We start from the raw sequence: 17,062 nt of genomic DNA, 5'->3' as shown, positions 1-17,062 counted from the left end.
TTAGCTGATATATGGTTGAAATAAGACTTACGAAATAGGATAACATATTTTATTTAATAATATTTTTGAAAAAGTAATGTATAATTAATCCGGGAGTATTTAATATATAAATTATCTACAAAATCATCTAACGCCTTAAGAGTGTATCGGCATGTGCGTCCAATTTCTACGCTTCTCAACACTATCCACCTATTAACCTCAAAGGGGCCACCAAGACACTTTCAACGCGACCAAAATTGCAGAAAATAAGAAAATAATTGTAGTGTAAGGACAGCTGGTTGGGGTATCGCGCTTTTGCGGAGGACTGGTGGCACGAATGGGACGCCATGCCAGCTAAGAGGATGACGGCCACAATAGCAGCCCCCAGCGGTTCCACCAACAATAATAATGCACAAGGAGGAGGTGGAGTTCGCCCTCTGGAGACACTTAATGGGATGGTGCGATTGGCTCCAGCCAGGGATCTAACCCTTGGCGGGCGTGGCGCTGGACCTAACAACAAAAAGGTTTTCGCCCCAAACTTGAATGCGGTGCGGAACAAGAATGCGTAAGAATTCCATTGCCGCACACATGTTTTTGTTATAATAATTCCTTTACCTCTTTCTAGCAATGTGAAAACCTCTAAAGACACTACACAACCCAGAGGCGGACGTCGAGGTGGTCGTGGAAACGGCTCAGGATCAGGGCGTGGTCGTGGAGGCGGCGGTGGAAACTCCACACTCATCCAAACTCAGGGTCTTTTTTCCGAGGGCGCCGGTGATGGACACCTTCGGCGTTCCACGGGTAATGGTTCTGCTTATGCCAGGGCCGGAGATGAAGTGGCGGTGGCTCGAAAAAGAAATGACCGCAAGGACGATAAAGCCCAGGCGTTGAGAGTCAAAGAACTGATCGGCGAATCTGACGTCAGTGATGTGGACGAACCCAGTGACGAAGATGTCAATAAGACTGAGATGGCTTTACGACCAATCCTGTTAAAGGAAGGTGTGTATTCTAATTCCGAAAAGTCGCAATAAATATTTTATATTTTTAATTTGTACAGGTCTTTGGAGCACCCAAAAACCACCGATTCTAAAACAGGAGGATGAAAGTAACGCATCATCAAATAATTTAGGTATCTTGGAAATGCATTCACACAATCTACAAATACTAATTATTTTTCCGAACTAGATTCTTTGGCTGTGGCTAACCATCTGCAAAAGTTACACGTGGCCGCACAGGCTGCAAAATTGGAAGAACCGCCGCTTCAGTACGGCCGTTATCCACGAAGCATTTGCAACTTCCTGGACTCTCCTCAGTCTCAGATATTTCTCATGCAGTTGCCCGACGTGCTGCCATGTGTGGGAGATGAAGCTGAAGATGCGGAACCGTCCAAAGGAGAGCCAGCGGCAACTGCCAGTGAAAGTGAACCAAGCACAACCAATGTCAAATCGTCCAGTGCCAAGGAGAGCATGTTGCGTCAACTGGAAGACGGACAGATTGGCAAAATCCTGCGATATAGATCCGGACGTGTTAAGTTGCAGTTGGGCGACACGCGTTTTGATCTGGATATGGGGCTCGACCCGGGCTTCTTGCAAGAACTCATGTCTGTTACGGCGAATCGAGAACAGCGTAGCGGAAACATGATCAATCTGGGGCCCATTCAGGCCAAGTTAAAGGCCACACCCGACTGGGTACACCTATTTGAGCAGCAGGAGGCGGCCGCCAAGCGTATCCCGAACACGTAGCAAAACCTTCATCCTCCCCAGTAGAATAATTAAAATTGTAAATAGGCTGCGCCTTAGCATAAGTTATTCCTTCTTTTAACTCCATTTATGTTTTAAATATAGAAATTTCTGACATAATATAATACTTCTAGAAGAAAGCTACTTTTGGGTATGTTTGAGAGCGAACTGTGTAATTTAATCGAATTTAATAAGGCTGTCTTGCAAACAATTTTGACCAATTTATAAATTTTAGATGCTTAATAAACTGATAGGGATTCCATTGAATTAATTATAAAAACAGATATTTATTGTTATAATTTCTATCAGTTAGAAACCATTATACCAACAGCAATGCTTGTTTATTGTTGATATGGAAATGTCTGACAAAAGTATTGATTTACACATCATTTATATTTTATATTATTATTTGTTCAACATGGCTAAAGCACAAAACAAAACAGAGCACATTGTTTAATTGTTAACAGTTTACGCATATTTATTTTTATGTATTGGGAACATTCAGAGAAATCAATATATAAAAAAAATATGTTTATATATGAAGCCCTTAATTTTTACTGTTGAAATTTGTATTTCAATTTTTCGTAACCATCCTCCAAATATTATTCAAGGTCATCGATAATCGCCCCCGATGAGCTCTCTATAATTTTGGCGCCGTCTAGAGGTTGTCCAGAGCTCTGCCCCAATGAGATTGGACCGTCATTACCCTCCGCCGCCCGATTGCCGAACTCCTGCATTTTAACAATCAACATCGCAAATACTTGGGCTGGCAGGGAGGATTGCAGCACTTGTAGCAGACGAGCCGGCTGGCCGCAGACAACAATGGCATTTGCCAAATGCTCGACACCGCTGTCGAAATCTCCACGAGCAATCAGGGTCTCACCCTGTTGGATTTCTTGCAAGAAATATCTGAAAAAAAGGATAGTTTTAGAATAACAATCTAGTTAGGATTAATGAGTCCTATTTGTAGTGTCTAATTGGATAATTACTAATAAGAATTTCTTTGAAACTACAATTATGACTTAATATCTCGTTGGTATTGCAAAATACTTCTTTGTGAATGAAAATGAATCATGATTTATGACGAACAGAACCTTGAGAATACAAGCGTTGTTGTTCTTTTTTAGGTGGCGGTAGATACCATTATATATATATATATATTAGAGGAAAGTAAACATATATCCTATGTAAGTTACTGGCTTTTTGCCGAAACCTGAATCGAGTCTAGAACTTCAGCTTGAAGGACAAAACATAAGCTGGTAATCTTGAACCAACTTACATAAATAATACATGCCTTACAGCGTGTGTCCATAGAATTTTAATGTCATGTTTAAACTAAAAGTTGTGTGAAAAGGGCAAAGTACACACATAAGAGCATAAAATTCCATGTCTACATGAAAACTATTATGGATCTGCACAACTACACGTGCAACATTATATAATGATGTTCCCGTTGGATTTGCATACCTTTCAATTGCTTCATGATCATTAAGATTTGGTATTCCGGATTTAGCGCCTCCAGTTTTCTTGTTGCGGCGGCGACCTGGCGTGTGATGAAATGCTTAGTACTTTTCATTATTACCTATAACAACAAAAAAATTCTTACGCTCACGGACTTTCTTCTTGTACTCTGGATCGCTGCGGCGCTTCTTGTCGAAATAGATGCAGTATCCTATAAATAAAGTGCCAGCCACTCCCGCTGCAATTCCAATTGCAGTTTTGTTCATTTCAATCATATTTAGGAAAATTCTTCGGCTTCAAATGTGTCTTATTTTACATTCCCCATGTGCCCTCGATTTACATAAAACAAAAATCGATATCGCCGTTCCACTTGTCATCGTGTACGGTCATAAATATTCTACATTTTGGAACGATGGAAATGGAATAGATTTTTTAGTTAAATTTGTTTTTAATAATTCTAATTTTAATATCTTTGAGGGTGATTTTAGCCCTTATTTTAGTTATTTATTATCAATAAAGCTTTTATTATTTTCTTATACATTTCTCTGTGTTTCTTAAAAATTCTTAGAAGTTAAAAGCTTATTTACTTTCAAAACTGTCTTTTTATGCATTGAATCTATTTTTTATATTTAAAAAGATATATTTAAAACTAAACTTATAAAAATAAGCGAAATTTTAAGGTTTTCTCTAAAATGACCATCGAAATCACGAATTTATATTAAAAATTGGAAACTTGAAGCAGGAAAATATCTAGCTTGTTTTTAAATTGTAACGATATTTTTACCTTTCAAATGTAATTTTATACATGAAGACATGTACATGATTAACATAATTATTAAATGTATCGTATAATACATTTTATATATGTATTTTTCCCGTTAAAGAATCTCTTTTAGCTTTATTGTGGAAAAAGTTATATTTCTAAGTAAACAAGCCTTTTAAAAGAAATAAACGATTAAAATGCAATAATTTTTAAAATATTTATTTTTTAAGTTCATTTTGAATAATATTCACTTTTTCGGTTACTTTTTGAATGGCGCCCGGATGGGCATTTGAATTTGACGCAGAACCATGATGAAGTCTGAAATCTAAATTGATAAGTTCCAAACTGTGAGTGTGTGCATGCGCTGAAGTGTATGGATATTCATTTGGACCCGAATACATGGGCATTATATGCCTGTATTCTGTAAATATACATTTCTCTTTAATAAATAAGTTTTAGTGGCTCGATTGCCTCCCAATTGAACAATTCTTTCACTTAACCCGGGAGCACTCGAGAGTAACCATGCGGAGCTTGTGGCTGAATACCCTGACCAGACAAGGTAAAGAACAAACTTTTTTCTTAATCTTAACTAATTTTAACGTAATTCTTTTAAAAAGGTCTATATCGGTTGAGTACCTTGAAGTACTCCACCAGCGTTGAGCCAAAGGAACCCCTTGTAAAAACAAAATCGATACCGGGTCCTAAATCAATTGAGCTTAAAAAGCAACTGGATTCCGTGCAGGTGAATATGATAGGTTTTATCTAACGTGCGATATGAGAGATTATTTATAAACATACGAGTTCGAAATCATTTGGGTTTTTTCCTATTCGGGTCATAGAGATCATTAATCGGGAATAAAAATAACTTCTAAGGCATCGCACCACCAGCACACTTCTTATGAGGTCTTATTTATTTATTAAGGTAAATTGCTTCTTTATAGGCCACCGGAACGATCCAATTCTTTGCTGACTACGACAAGTCCATTGGCAATTATATCCACGACGTTGATGGAAATATATTGCTGGATGTTTACACACAAATTTCTTCCGTACCTCTGGGTTACAACCATCCTAGGCTATTCAATGTGTTCAACAACGAGCAGAATGTGAAAAGTGGGTTTATTTTGATTTATAATGATTGGTAAAGGTATATAATATTGATTATTTTTAGCCTTGATTAACAGACCTGCACTTGGTGTCTTCCCCGGTAAGGAGTGGCCGGAAAAACTGCACTCAGTTTTACAGAGTATTGCTCCAAAGGGACTTAACAAGATTACAACCATGATGTGTGGTTCTTGTTCCAACGAAAATGCCTATAAAGCTATTTTTATTTGGTGAGTATTTATGAATATTTATGATTATTAACTAAAATGAAAGATCAATAATAGGGGAAAAGCTTTTAATGGGCAGTCATGGTTACCAGAAAACGTTGTTACTTCTTTCCTCAATACCTTAATTACCTCTCTAATTAAATATCCATGAAATTTTCTTGTCTTTCGTAGGTATCAGAACAAACTCCGTGGAAATACCCCTCTTACGGATCAGGAGAGAAACTCCTGCATGATCAACATTCCTCCTGGAGCTCCTAAGCTAAGTATTCTTTCCTTCAAGGGTGCATTCCACGGGCGAACCCTGGGCGCTCTCTCTACTACACATTCGAAGTATATCCACAAACTGGATGTGCCTTCCTTTGACTGGCCCATTGCCTCGTTCCCACAGTACAAATATCCTTTGGAGGAGAATGTAGCGTACAATAAGAAGGAGGATGAAAAGTGCCTAAGCGAAGTGCAGGATTTGATCAAACAGTATGCCAGCAAGGTTCCAGTGGCTGGTGTTGTGGTGGAGCCCATTCAGAGCGAGGGAGGCGACAATGAGGCTTCTCCCGAATTCTTCCAGAGCCTTCAGGCCATTTGCAAGAAGAACGGCATCGCTCTCCTGATCGACGAGGTGCAAACTGGAGGTGGTAGCACTGGAAAGTTCTGGTGCCACGAACACTTCAACCTGGACGGTCCCCCGGACGTGGTTACCTTCAGCAAGAAGCTGCAGCTGGGCGGCTACTTCCACAACGATGATTTTGCTCCCAAGGAGCCCTACCGAATCTTCAACACCTGGATGGGAGATCCGGGCAAGGTCCTGCTCCTCGAAGAGATCCTTAAAGTGGTCAAAGAAGATAATCTCTTGGCCAACGTCAATGTGGCCGGAAAGGTTCTCAAGGAGGGCTTGTTGAGCTTGGAGAAGGAGTTCCCCCATATTTTGAACTCCACCCGTGGACGTGGCACATTTTTGGCCATCAACTGCACCAACACCAATGTGCGAGATCAGATTGTTGGGGCTTTGAAATTGCACGGCGTCCAAACGGGAGGATGCGGTGAGATTTCCATTCGATTCCGCCCGGCTTTGGTATTCAAGGAATATCACGCCAATATTGTCCTGGACCGCTTCCGCCAAGTATTGAAGGCCATCTAAGAACAACTTTTAATTATTTGAAATGAATGTGCTCTGAAAATTGAAATTGCTTGCCAATAGAAGTAGTAAATAATGCATCCACGCAGACCTCTATTGCAAACACATATATGTTATAAATAAATAATAAAATGAATCTATTTTTCCTGCTGTTAAAGCTTTTATTTTTATTTAAGGGGTACTCCACCTCCAAGTAACGAAAGAAATATTAGCCTGAACATGGAATAAGTTGTCAGTGTTTTTTTGGGAAATTTTAATAGTATAATGTTTATTAGTAAAAAGTTATTTTGCATGTAATTTTTCCAAAACTTTAACTTATTTCATCCAATACATTCATTCTATTCATCTTTGGTAATTGTCAATCATGATGAGGCGTAGATGGTAAAGTTCTTAATTCAAAAACACAATTATTTGTTGTTTTTTAAGTTAATTCTTATTTAGTTTTCCAACTAAACAAATTTGTCGATCTACTCGGGAATTCACTCAAAGAGCTTTTAGAAATTCTCGGTATATTCCGTTGATCCCACATGGTGAATAAAACTTCTCTAATTTATTTTTAAAGTTAATGATTAACGATAATTCAGGAATTCATCCATTCAGTACCAAAAGCGCCAAGAGCGAAGATTTAGTATGTGAGCCCAAGGAACCTGTTCTGAAATCAAAGGATATACCTGGACCCAAGTCAATAGCTTTAAAAAAGAAACTAGAAACTATTCAGGTAGATAATTATTATTATTAGTGCATTTATTCTTCACAGGATGTTTATCTAAGAAGATATATACGTATCTAAGATGTATCTTTAATTTAGGCGGCTGGAACCGTTGAATTTTTTGCTGATTATGGAAAATCTTTTGGAAATTATATATGTGATGTGGATGGAAATATGATTCTTGATATTTTCACACAAAAATCGACGCTACCCTTGGGCTACAATCATCCAAAGCTGCTTAAAGTATTTCAAAATGAGCAAAATTTAAAAGGTATTTCAAAAAAACTCTTTTTAATTATATATATATATAATATAAAAGCATATTTTTCAGCTTTGATCAATAGACCTGCTTTGGGTATTACTCCTGGAAAGGATTGGCCGGATAGGCTGTCCAGTGTGTTGCAATCTGTAGCTCCTAAAGGACTCTCCAAAATAACTTCTATGATGTGTAGTTCATGTTCCAATGAAAATGCCTACAAAGCAATATTCATCTGGTGAGTTCTTAGTAAATACATATAAATTAGAAAGTACATTTTCCTTATATTCTTAATAGGTACCAGAATAAGCTTCGCGGCGACAGTTGCCCTTCTGAAGAAGAAAAGAAATCGGCCATGCAGAATAAACCCCCAGGATCTGCCAATTTAAGCATCCTTTCATTCAAAGGTGGTTCCCATGGAAATACTTTGGGGACCCTCTCAACATCCCATACGAACTATATCCGTAAACTTGATTACCCAGCCTTTGAGTGGCCTGTGGCAAGGTTTCCCAAATACAAGTATCCACTTGATAAGAATCAGGCCTTTAACAAGAAGGAGGACAAAGATCGTCTCCGAGAAGTGAAGGAACTTGTTGGGAGCTCTGCTTGCAAGTGTCCAGTCGCAGGGATTATTGTGGAGCCAATTCAATGCGAGGGAGGCGACAATGAAGCCTCGGAAGAATTCTTCAAAGGCCTCCAGACGATCTGCAAGGAAAAAGAAATAGCCTTTTTGGTGGATGAAGTTCAAACGGGCGGTGGTATCACTGGGAAGTTCTGGTGCCATGAACACTTCAATTTAGAGGGGCCCCCGGATCTGGTAACGTTTAGCAAAAAGTTACAAATGGGTGGTTTCTTTCACAAGGACGAATTTGTCGCCAAGGAGCCATACAGGATTTTCAATACCTGGATGGGAGATCCTTCAAAATTGTTGCTCCTAGAAGAAATCATACATGTTATTGAGGAAGAGAAGCTGTTGGAAAATGTCAATCAGACTGGAGCCTATTTCAAAGAAGGATTGATGAGTATCGAGAAGGAATTTAAGGACTTGCTGCATTCAACTCGCGGAAGAGGCTTCTTCTTGGCCATAACCTGTGCCAATGCAGCAACGCGAGACAAAATTGTTGTCACCCTAAAGAGGGTGGGAATCCAAGTTGGGATTTCTGGGGAAAGTTCGATTCGATTTCGGCCAGCCTTAATTTTCAAAAAAGAACATGTCGACGTGTTTCTAGATCGTTTTCGTAAAGTTTTAAAATGCCTTTAACTTAATAATTCCCCAAGTTTATCGAAATATCCAAAATAAAATGACGCCCTGACTTGAACATGAATATTGTTTACACTTTCCTCGCCAGCTACTCACCAATCAAATTAAAAAACATATCTTCATACTTACGTTTTAACATTTAAGAAGCACATACTTTATTCAATAACGCTTAATTTATGATCACTTTATTATGAAAAATTTAAAACCGCAACATGGGTGTTTTGGAACGGTCATAATTAGATATTATTATTTAGATATAATTTAATATTATAAGAATTGTTTATTATTAAAAAGAAATATATATATAATGGCCATACTGAAACAAAACAATTTAATTCGCAATTACTCTATACACGTTTAAATGATTATTGCTTGCTTTTCAATAGTTATTTAGTTAATGGGACTGCGGATCACACTGTAATAATCGTACTATTGATGGATCACTTTTGGCTCCTTCTATGAACTCTTCCAAACTTAATTTTCCATCTTTGTTTCGATCCATTTGGCGAAAGATTTTATCGGTTCGTTTTTCAGGAGTACTTTCGTCTTCTGGCATTTTCATTACCGATCCTACCATTTTATATATTGCCTAAAAAAACATTATATTTAAAAAAAAATAGTTAGGTGAGATAATAATTTCTTACTGTAACAATTTCTAGCATTTCTTGCCGCGATATGTATCCGTTTCCATCTAGATCATACATTGAGAATGCCCATTTAAGTTTTTGCTCGAGCTTGCCTCGAGAGGTGACACTAAGTGCACACAAAAACTCTCTAAAGTCTATAGTGCCATCGCCGTTAGCATCAAATGTCCTAAACACATGCTCTGCAAACTATAATTAGGAAAATCAATTATTAACATAAGCTTTTACAAAAGTTTAGAATAAGCTACCTTGCTGGCATCGCCATATGGAAAGAAATTCCCATATATTTTTTTAAACTCTTCTACCGACAGATGCCCACTGGGACAGTCCTTAAGAAAGCCTTTATACCATTCTTGAATTTCAGCATCTGAAAACAAAAGACAAATAATAGTAAAGGTATTTGTATTAAAAAAATTACACTTTACCTGTGAATTCTGTGTTTTGTTTAAGGTCCTCCAAAACTTCGGGTTTTAGTTTACTATTTTGCTTTCCCATTGTGGCAGAATAATTTCATTATACAGTAATCTTAAAATGTAATAAATTATTTAGTTAAACTTTTTTTTTTAAACATATGTTCATTAACAAACAACAACAAAATTTCTCATCGGGTACCGAAGAAAAATACCCTTGCAGACCGGATAATAACTCATATTATTTTATGTATGTTGCCAATAATTCTGTGGTGGTACCTTAAGTATTATCAATTGTCCAAAAAACGACGCAAATAACGACTGCGCCAAGTATACCATTCATTGTGTTTCATTTGATATATATCTGTTAAATAGCATAGATAGTATTTGTCTTAAAATCAAAGATAAACTAAATGCATTGTGAGCCATATTAAGTAGCTTTACAATAACTAAATGAATACAAAAATTACTATATAAGCAGATGTATAACTATAAGCGAAACATTGTTCCCCAATCCAAAAGAGAAACACACAAGCCCGAACTCAGTTGACAGATTTTCGATCAAGTAAACCAATTAGATTATCCCCAGATCAGAAACATCACAATAATCCAGTTTATACGAGTTCAAGCCTGCCGGCCTTTTGGCAAAAAAGAAGAGTCCAATTATCTATAAACAGCATCTATAATATGTATATGATGTATGCACTAATGGGTAGATAAAGAAAAACTATGAAGATCGACACTATTTATATATGCATCACAACTCTAGGAACTAAAAATAGATGAATGCATTAATATGTTGTTTAATGAAGTACAATCAAAAATTTTAATGATTTCATAGTTTTATAGTAGTTTAATTTTAGTATAAGAAATATAAATTAAATATTTATACATTTCATTACTGATTTCATCAAATACACACATATTGTAGGATATAATTGTTTATGGTGCCAGCATTTTAGACAGCTCCTCATCTTGCAAGCATCCTTTTAAGAACTCATCTTGGGTTAATTGACCATCGTTATTTTCGTCCATTTTTGCAAAAATATTTTTTGCTCTTTCTTCTGCTGAATCAGCTGGACGATTAGATGAGCACGCTCCTAGCATGTCATAAATTGCCTAAAACAGAAAATCACATTAATAGTTTATTCCTCAACCTATGGACTAACGAGACTTTGGGAGGAAGAGGCTTTCGGCTGAATGATTACCTGAACAATCTTGGTCATTTCCTGTATGTCTATGACACCATTGCCATCGACATCGTACATTCGAAAGGCCCACTTTAGTTTTTCTTCCGGTGTTCCGCTTGAAGTTACGTCTATTGCGAGTAAAAATTCCTGAAATAAAAATAATGAATATTAATAATGAAAATAGATATATTTAGGTTGGTCTTTTTGCAACGTTTAGCAGATGATTAAAAGGTATTAAGCCATTTAACTTGTCGTCAAAATATACTGCAGCCGAATAAATTAAAATGTCAGCTATTAATTCAGTTGATTTATTATTTAACGTACCATGCGCGTTACAGGCCCATAATAAAACAACACTATATGCATACTTATCACATTTACAATATATATACACATATATATACATACGTTCCTCCCGATCAACAGTCAAACCGATGGGTGTCCAAATATGCCATAACAGCTTTTCAAACGTCATAAAAAAAAAATCTAATGAAAATATAACGTCAGCGTTACTTCTATTGCACCTGGTCACCTCGGGAAACGATTAAAGGCAAGCCGACAGTAATTTCGGATAAAAAAAATCTAGCCCATTCCCTCCCTAACACGCACATACATGTACCTTTGGCAACACGCGGATTTCTTTGTTTGTCAGCGCCCAGGTATTAAATGTAAGGTGACCTTTATACCTCATTTAAATATTTAACCTATTTCTTTCGAAAAAAGTCAATTCCATGAAGAACAGTGCAATATTTTGAAACGGCTTCTGTGCTGGTGGGGAGCCCCAGTAATGAGTAGTTGATGGAAAATTACCTTAAAGTCAATATATCCATTTTTGTCCATATCGAATGTACGAAAAACATGGTCGCAAAACTCTTCCGCATTCCCGGATGGGAAAAACATTTTATACATATCGACAAATTTCGCAGGCGTCAATCTGCCGTTGGGACAATCTTGCTATATATTTAATAAAGAAAACACAAACACACATATCATTTGAATGGTTTTTTCCTGATGTAATATATGTACTTACCTTAAATCCTTTATACCACTCTTTAATTGTAGCTTCGTCATATCTCGTATGGGTTTTTAAAAACTCCATGTCCTCTTTGGTTAAACGGTCTTTACTACTCAAGCACCCCATTGTTTTTCACTGTTTATAACTTTTTAGGATCTAAATTTTATCTATTTAATTTTCTCTTTGTTTAAATTGCTTTGCCTGGTCTGTACATTTGACTTAATGTTATTGGTGGACAGAAAAACTCCAAATCAATAATTTCGCTTGTATGGCATTACGTTAACGATATGTATGAATTGTGGTACGAAAAAATAATGGTTGAACGAACGACTCATTTATAAAATTTTCTTGATAATAATAAGCAAAAATTGTACTTGACTATTAACTTGTATATTTCAAGCCTGATGTGTACCGAAGGACTAATCAAATGGATCAGGCGCATGCGCGGAAATTGTCTCTATACAGGACTATTATTGGTTAACCAAATTTTCTGTACACGGTAGGACTTTTTGAAGGAAGGAAATAGGGTTGCCAACGTTATTTGCAACAAATAACTTCCTTATTAATTTGGTTTTTTTATTATTTCATCTAATTTAAAATAAATTCTAATTCACAAAAAGTCACAATGCTATAAAAAATAAAACAATTTAAAAAGAAGAAAGAATAATAAGTATTTATGGAAATTTCCCTTGGTAAACTTGTTACCCAGCGTTAAGCTTTTTTTTTAATATATTAGCAAGTTGGCTTTATTGCTATCCGCTTTTGATTTAAGGTAATTAAAAACCAATCGAATTTAAGCCAAAGTTTTATTTTTAAGTACGATTTATTGTTATTAAGTATTTATTTATATAAATATATATGTAAAGCGATGCGGAGCTGCAAATTAAAATACTTTATCAGACCATTCCGGCATGGAAAAGTTATTTTTGAGCCCGTGAAAGAAATCTTCACACAAAGAGGACCACCATCTTCTGAACAAAATGAGATCAATGACCAAATAGTGCAAACGATCGATTTTATTTTTAAATTTTGATAGTTTATTGCACAAACACGAGACAAATATTTTAAGTATTCAGAATTTTACATTTAAAATAAATTTGTTAACTTAAAATTTTGCTGCAATATGATGACACGATTTATTATCGACAATACAGTCGAAACGAAGGATCGAGAATACATTCGATCAAAATTTTACAATCTGCAAGGGTATATGACACTAATATATTTTATTTATTTCATTTTTTTATCGTCCGTATTAAAATTGATTAGATTATACATAAAATTATTGGGTTTTTTACACACATTTTTGGAAATATTTAATAAAATAATATGAGTTTAATCGTCTGCTTAGGTAGTTGGTTAATCATGCATTTTTAGGCTACATTTAAGCTTGGCACGAATATTATTAATATTTATACTAAGTTTTAAAATATATCTTTCACTTACATTAGACAATTTATCGTCGACCAAGTCAAGAAGCATTATTCACCTCATAGGGTTAGTAAGCTGAAAGAAACAAAAATTGTATGAATTTTTTGCTACAACAATTTTAAACAATACATTTTAATACTAGTTTTTATTTATAGAAATTATAACAGCTCATTTTTGAATTTTTTCAAAGTAACGTAAAAATACCTATTTCATTTGAGCATTAAATTCGCGAGATATTTTTATCCGATATAATAAAATCTATAGGAATGTCTACGATCTCACCGAGTGCTAATGGTTTTGTTGTTTCCTCGAAAAATGTACTTTAGAAATTGTATTTATGAACTATTGGGTGTGAGATTTAGGTCATGGATTAAGGACCTTGTTCGGTGTTACCCAATTTCCTGGTCACTAAGACCGAATTGCAATCAATTTACAAATTCACTTTCAGCGGGGAATACATTGGGCGAATTTTGGCATACGCACACGCCTGCGTGTCACGCAAAAAAAAAAAAACACGACCCGCGCCTATATAATTTTGTTCTTTGGAGTTTTATTTAATAAGATTATTTTGCTTAAAATATTAACAAATTTTTAAAAAACTGAGCCAAAGACTAATTACTTCAAGTAAAGCTGCGCAACTTTTTCGGATGTGAATGCATTCGATGAACACTTTTATACTCCACTTTAGAAACACATTCTTACATAAATTTGTACTATTTTTTGTTAAAACATTCAAATTCATATAGAAATACAACCGGCTCGGCTTTATTATTTAAATGAGCTAGATTGTTTCGCCTTATTTACATGTATACACACATATATTGAATTTGTTTTATATATATGCTGTGCGTAGTCACGTGCCCACAAATTTGACGAGATTCACTCGGTTGACATGTGTATGCATTTTTATTTCCAATATAAAACCGTCCTAAATTTTGTTATTTTTGATATTTATATGCGTAGCGAACACATATATACATATGTATGTATGTACACGCAGTATATGCAAGCAAAATTTAACTGTGTGTACATATTCACTTGATTTTCGGTTGTCTCCAAGTGTCTGGACGTTTATTACCTGGATACGAACAGCACATTGATTTTAGGCACATTTCCGCTCCCTATAAATTAAGCAGAACCACTTTTCGCAAATGCAATAAAAACTTATTCGACCAAAACACAATCAATACAACAAAATTTAGGGGTGGCAAAGCTAGAATAGTATTTGTAGTATTTAGTATTTTCTGAAAATGTGGCAACATAGGTTTCAGATACAAGTTGGCAGCACTACTTGGCCTGTCCAGCAATGTTGTGGCGTGCGAGCGAGAGGGAAATAAGACTTTGGGGCTTATAGTTTTTTTGATATTTCCATTATAATAATTTTAATATTCTTAAGAATGGCCTTTTCACAACCTAAAATCCCAATAAACCGTATTTTTCATTTTAAAAAAGTTCCAGTAAAAATTCCGGGAAATCCCCAAATTGGCCAACACTGTCCAGTTTCCGGAACCAGGTATCTGGGTCACTGTAAGCCCTATCTACACAGTTCTGGAACGGTGGTGTTCCTCAAGAAGGATGAACTAAAATGGTAAAATACTATGTAAATTTAAATTTTAAATGAAAGAACATACTAACAAGTAATAAAGACATTTTACCTTCCAACGGGCGTAAAAAAATGGATAATTTATTATTCTCCTCCTTTGAAAAAAATTTAAAAGGATTTGTTTTGAAAAACCTATAGCAAATCAAAATCTAGAATAGAATAGCTTTTAGCTTGGAATTTGAAGCTTATTTAGCTAATCGATTGAATGCATAGGTGTTAATTGTAATTCGAACAATTAAGTTTCGTACAAGCGTGTATGTATGTCAACTTGAATAGTTTGTGCTTCTCGTTATATTTAGATTAAGTTTTCTAAGTGCATTTGTTTCGGCCCAGCGTTTTATCATTTAGTCTTTTTTCTTTTATACCAGTATAAACACTATTTTAAAGGTACCAGTGCTGAATTTTCAATTAATTAAATCGTATCCTAGTTTCCTTTGAAAGGCATTGATCTAGTAGGAGGCACCCTTGATCATAATTAAAATTTTTTATCGATTTATCCCTGATATTAAATAGATTTATAATTATTAAATTATATCTTAACGAAGAAGCATTTTAAAAGGAGTTTATTTAGTTGTTGGACTTTTTTTTATGTAATGGTGTCATTAAACCTTTTTTTTTAAGCTATTTATAAGTAAATTAGTTCATTTGGTCTGAGGAATTATGTAATACTAGAATAGGTGTCAGGGACTTTCAATGATAAACAATGATGTAATCCTAAAGAGTAGAAAGTATTCAATTTGAATATTTTTCAAATATTAAACAAAATTTAATAAGGACCCAAAGAAGTGAAGCGATAAAATGAAATTCTAATAAATTGTTGGGTTATGAAATAAATTTTATATTGAGCTTCAGAATTCAAATCAAATGTTTTTAAATTTTTAGTAATATGGCAGACGAAGAAGATCCATGGGGTTTCGACGATGGCGGCGATGAACAGGCGGCATCTTCCGCCCCAGCCACCGATGCTCCACCCTCCAAGGCACCCAGTGTAGCACCTTCTGACCACAAGTCCGACAGCGTAATCGTGGGTGGAACCCCGGCCAATGAGGAGGCTGCCCCTGTCGAGGAAGAAGCCCCATTACCTCCTCCACCTCCGCCAGAAGATGATGGTTACAGGAAACCAGTGCAATTGTACCGGCACTGGGTTAGGTAAGTTTTGAATTTGTTCTTATAAAATTAGAATAATTTGCTTATTATGTTATGTAATATTTTTCAGGCCCAAATTTCTCCAATACAAATATATGTACAACTACAGAACCAATTATTATGATGATGTAATTGACTATATTGATAAAAAACAAACTGGAGTGTCGCGTGAAATACCAAGACCACAGACGTGGGCGGAGCGTGTCCTTCGTACACGAAATATCAGGTGAAATATTTTAAAAATTTTTTTAGATTTACGTAATAAATGAATAATTTTTCAGTGGCAGTGGCATTGACTCGTATGCTCCATCGGCAAAGAGGGACAAGCAATTAATCCAAACATTGGCGGCCTCCATAAGAACTTATAATTACCACACCAAGGCATACATTAACCAAAGGTATGCCAGTGTCCTTTAGTAAGCGTAAGATACGCACTTTAATTTAATAATAGAATCCTTAAAAAGATGAACACTCGTAGTTAATAGAGATATTATATTAGGCGTTTGTATATCTGCGCATCTCCGCCTCAACTTTTAACCTTAAAAATAAGAGGTTAATAGTTTCAGGTACCTCTCTTCAAAAAGAAATAATTATATTTTGTATATTTCTTACAAGCGTAATTTCTGTTAATATATTTTTATATATATTTACATATATTAACACAACTTACCTCTCAATACATGGTATTTTTTAAGATTATTTACTTCGTTTCTAGTCAAGTGAATAAATTAAAAAACTAATTTATATTGTAAAGCTAAAAATTAAATAAAAACTGTGCAATAATAAAAATATATACATTTTAGTGTTTTACTTTATTTTAAGAAATAATTTTATGCCTTATAGTTGACATCAATGGGTCCGCATAGTATATGGAGTGTCGTTTAGAAAACCTTGATACTCTATTTGAAATAGGACAAGTCCCGTAAGGGATAAGGAAGGTATAAACTGGTACAAGTTCCGGAACAGAATAAAGCTTTAGCTGCACAGATACG

The 17,062-nt window shown here is 35.4% G+C and overlaps 7 protein-coding genes across 14 annotated transcripts; 4 read left to right on the top strand and 3 right to left on the bottom strand.

Annotated features, from left to right (window-relative positions):
- The first annotated feature begins 163 nt into the window (after nucleotides 1–163).
- Nucleotides 164–1,862, top strand: Polr3D (RNA polymerase III subunit C53). Its single transcript, XM_017234036.3, has 4 exons — nucleotides 164–544; nucleotides 605–978; nucleotides 1,037–1,108; nucleotides 1,165–1,862. The coding sequence occupies exons 1-4, from the start codon at nucleotides 327–329 to the stop codon at nucleotides 1,719–1,721; spliced, it is 1,221 nt and encodes a 406-aa protein (XP_017089525.2). The 5' UTR covers nucleotides 164–326; the 3' UTR covers nucleotides 1,722–1,862.
- Nucleotides 1,863–2,167: 305 nt separating this feature from the next.
- On the bottom strand, nucleotides 2,168–3,534 carry Tom20 (translocase of outer membrane 20). Its single transcript, XM_017234042.3, has 3 exons — nucleotides 3,325–3,534; nucleotides 3,186–3,261; nucleotides 2,168–2,627 (listed from the first exon to the last, which is right to left on the bottom strand). Exons 1-3 carry the CDS (start codon nucleotides 3,452–3,454, stop codon nucleotides 2,321–2,323), a joined length of 513 nt encoding a protein of 170 aa, XP_017089531.1. The 5' UTR covers nucleotides 3,455–3,534; the 3' UTR covers nucleotides 2,168–2,320.
- An 810-nt stretch (nucleotides 3,535–4,344) lies between these two features.
- Nucleotides 4,345–6,545, top strand: LOC108120429 (4-aminobutyrate aminotransferase, mitochondrial-like). Its single transcript, XM_017234100.3, has 5 exons — nucleotides 4,345–4,501; nucleotides 4,560–4,684; nucleotides 4,884–5,055; nucleotides 5,114–5,276; nucleotides 5,445–6,545. Exons 1-5 carry the CDS (start codon nucleotides 4,465–4,467, stop codon nucleotides 6,406–6,408), a joined length of 1,461 nt encoding a protein of 486 aa, XP_017089589.2. The 5' UTR covers nucleotides 4,345–4,464; the 3' UTR covers nucleotides 6,409–6,545.
- An 84-nt stretch (nucleotides 6,546–6,629) lies between these two features.
- Nucleotides 6,630–8,689, top strand: LOC108120428 (4-aminobutyrate aminotransferase, mitochondrial-like). Of its 2 annotated transcripts, none has more exons than XM_017234097.3 (6): nucleotides 6,630–6,786; nucleotides 6,847–6,935; nucleotides 6,990–7,123; nucleotides 7,214–7,385; nucleotides 7,446–7,608; nucleotides 7,668–8,689. In XM_017234097.3, the coding sequence occupies exons 1-6, from the start codon at nucleotides 6,770–6,772 to the stop codon at nucleotides 8,629–8,631; spliced, it is 1,539 nt and encodes a 512-aa protein (XP_017089586.3). In that variant the 5' UTR covers nucleotides 6,630–6,769; the 3' UTR covers nucleotides 8,632–8,689. The 2 variants fall into 2 exon arrangements, with proteins under 2 accessions (XP_017089586.3, XP_070135564.1); XM_070279463.1 differs by having other exon boundaries at nucleotides 6,649–6,786; nucleotides 7,006–7,123; nucleotides 7,197–7,385.
- Nucleotides 8,690–8,790: 101 nt separating this feature from the next.
- On the bottom strand, nucleotides 8,791–14,480 carry Nca (neurocalcin homolog). 2 transcript variants are annotated; one of them, XM_017234101.3, is made up of 6 exons: nucleotides 14,400–14,480; nucleotides 13,337–13,396; nucleotides 9,701–9,800; nucleotides 9,524–9,642; nucleotides 9,276–9,464; nucleotides 8,791–9,220 (listed from the first exon to the last, which is right to left on the bottom strand). In XM_017234101.3, exons 3-6 carry the CDS (start codon nucleotides 9,768–9,770, stop codon nucleotides 9,026–9,028), a joined length of 573 nt encoding a protein of 190 aa, XP_017089590.1. In that variant the 5' UTR covers nucleotides 9,771–9,800; nucleotides 13,337–13,396; nucleotides 14,400–14,480; the 3' UTR covers nucleotides 8,791–9,025. The 2 variants fall into 2 exon arrangements, with proteins under 2 accessions (XP_017089590.1, XP_070135565.1); XM_070279464.1 differs by having other exon boundaries at nucleotides 13,337–13,399; nucleotides 14,400–14,476.
- On the bottom strand, nucleotides 10,510–14,462 carry LOC108120432 (neuronal calcium sensor 2). Of its 6 annotated transcripts, none has more exons than XM_070279466.1 (5): nucleotides 13,337–13,399; nucleotides 11,906–12,057; nucleotides 11,686–11,829; nucleotides 10,894–11,022; nucleotides 10,510–10,804 (listed from the first exon to the last, which is right to left on the bottom strand). In XM_070279466.1, exons 2-5 carry the CDS (start codon nucleotides 12,014–12,016, stop codon nucleotides 10,628–10,630), a joined length of 561 nt encoding a protein of 186 aa, XP_070135567.1. In that variant the 5' UTR covers nucleotides 12,017–12,057; nucleotides 13,337–13,399; the 3' UTR covers nucleotides 10,510–10,627. The 6 variants fall into 6 exon arrangements, with proteins under 6 accessions (XP_070135567.1, XP_070135566.1, XP_017089593.1 ...); XM_070279465.1 differs by having other exon boundaries at nucleotides 11,906–12,046; XM_017234104.3 differs by lacking the exons at nucleotides 11,686–11,829; nucleotides 11,906–12,057 and adding an exon at nucleotides 14,400–14,462 and having other exon boundaries at nucleotides 13,337–13,396.
- A 762-nt stretch (nucleotides 14,481–15,242) lies between the features above and the next one.
- Nucleotides 15,243–16,863, top strand: fln (flightin). Its single transcript, XM_017233978.3, has 4 exons — nucleotides 15,243–15,311; nucleotides 15,807–16,073; nucleotides 16,141–16,296; nucleotides 16,352–16,863. Exons 2-4 carry the CDS (start codon nucleotides 15,811–15,813, stop codon nucleotides 16,485–16,487), a joined length of 555 nt encoding a protein of 184 aa, XP_017089467.1. The 5' UTR covers nucleotides 15,243–15,311; nucleotides 15,807–15,810; the 3' UTR covers nucleotides 16,488–16,863.
- Nucleotides 16,864–17,062: the final 199 nt, after the last annotated feature.

This window comes from Drosophila bipectinata, chromosome 3L (assembly GCF_030179905.1).
Source record: "Drosophila bipectinata strain 14024-0381.07 chromosome 3L, DbipHiC1v2, whole genome shotgun sequence".
Taxonomy (NCBI): domain Eukaryota; kingdom Metazoa; phylum Arthropoda; class Insecta; order Diptera; family Drosophilidae; genus Drosophila; species Drosophila bipectinata.
This window is presented reverse-complemented; position numbering and strand designations above follow the sequence as displayed.

Excerpts from the sequence above, each read along its gene's own strand:
- Polr3D (XM_017234036.3), top strand. The coding sequence starts at position 327 with ATGCCAGCTAAGAGGATGACGGCCACAATAGCAGCCCCCAGCGGTTCC. Across the intron at positions 545-604 it reads GCGGTGCGGAACAAGAATGC|CAATGTGAAAACCTCTAAAG; the intron begins GTAAGAATTCCA and ends ACCTCTTTCTAG. Across the intron at positions 979-1,036 it reads ACCAATCCTGTTAAAGGAAG|GTCTTTGGAGCACCCAAAAA; the intron begins GTGTGTATTCTA and ends TAATTTGTACAG.
- Tom20 (XM_017234042.3), bottom strand. The coding sequence starts at position 3,454 with ATGATTGAAATGAACAAAACTGCAATTGGAATTGCAGCGGGAGTGGCT. Across the intron at positions 3,262-3,324 it reads CAAGAAGAAAGTCCGTGAGC|GTCGCCGCCGCAACAAGAAA; the intron begins GTAAGAATTTTT and ends ATCACACGCCAG. Across the intron at positions 2,628-3,185 it reads GATCATGAAGCAATTGAAAG|ATATTTCTTGCAAGAAATCC; the intron begins GTATGCAAATCC and ends CCTTTTTTTCAG.
- LOC108120429 (XM_017234100.3), top strand. The coding sequence starts at position 4,465 with ATGCGGAGCTTGTGGCTGAATACCCTGACCAGACAAG. Across the intron at positions 4,685-4,883 it reads AGCAACTGGATTCCGTGCAG|GCCACCGGAACGATCCAATT; the intron begins GTGAATATGATA and ends GCTTCTTTATAG. Across the intron at positions 5,277-5,444 it reads TATAAAGCTATTTTTATTTG|GTATCAGAACAAACTCCGTG; the intron begins GTGAGTATTTAT and ends TGTCTTTCGTAG.
- LOC108120428 (XM_017234097.3), top strand. Across the intron at positions 6,936-6,989 it reads TATTCCGTTGATCCCACATG|GAATTCATCCATTCAGTACC; the intron begins GTGAATAAAACT and ends ACGATAATTCAG. Across the intron at positions 7,609-7,667 it reads TACAAAGCAATATTCATCTG|GTACCAGAATAAGCTTCGCG; the intron begins GTGAGTTCTTAG and ends TATTCTTAATAG.
- Nca (XM_017234101.3), bottom strand. The coding sequence starts at position 9,770 with ATGGGAAAGCAAAATAGTAAACTAAAACCCGAAGTTTTGGAGGACCTT. Across the intron at positions 9,643-9,700 it reads ACAAAACACAGAATTCACAG|ATGCTGAAATTCAAGAATGG; the intron begins GTAAAGTGTAAT and ends TTTTGTTTTCAG. Across the intron at positions 9,221-9,275 it reads AAATGCTAGAAATTGTTACA|GCAATATATAAAATGGTAGG; the intron begins GTAAGAAATTAT and ends ATGTTTTTTTAG.
- LOC108120432 (XM_070279466.1), bottom strand. The coding sequence starts at position 12,016 with ATGGGGTGCTTGAGTAGTAAAGACCGTTTAACCAAAGAGGACATGGAG. Across the intron at positions 11,830-11,905 it reads AGTGGTATAAAGGATTTAAG|CAAGATTGTCCCAACGGCAG; the intron begins GTAAGTACATAT and ends TTAAATATATAG. Across the intron at positions 11,023-11,685 it reads ATGGATATATTGACTTTAAG|GAATTTTTACTCGCAATAGA; the intron begins GTAATTTTCCAT and ends TTTTTATTTCAG.
- fln (XM_017233978.3), top strand. The coding sequence starts at position 15,811 with ATGGCAGACGAAGAAGATCCATGGGGTTTCGACGATGGCGGCGATGAA. Across the intron at positions 16,074-16,140 it reads TTGTACCGGCACTGGGTTAG|GCCCAAATTTCTCCAATACA; the intron begins GTAAGTTTTGAA and ends AATATTTTTCAG. Across the intron at positions 16,297-16,351 it reads CTTCGTACACGAAATATCAG|TGGCAGTGGCATTGACTCGT; the intron begins GTGAAATATTTT and ends ATAATTTTTCAG.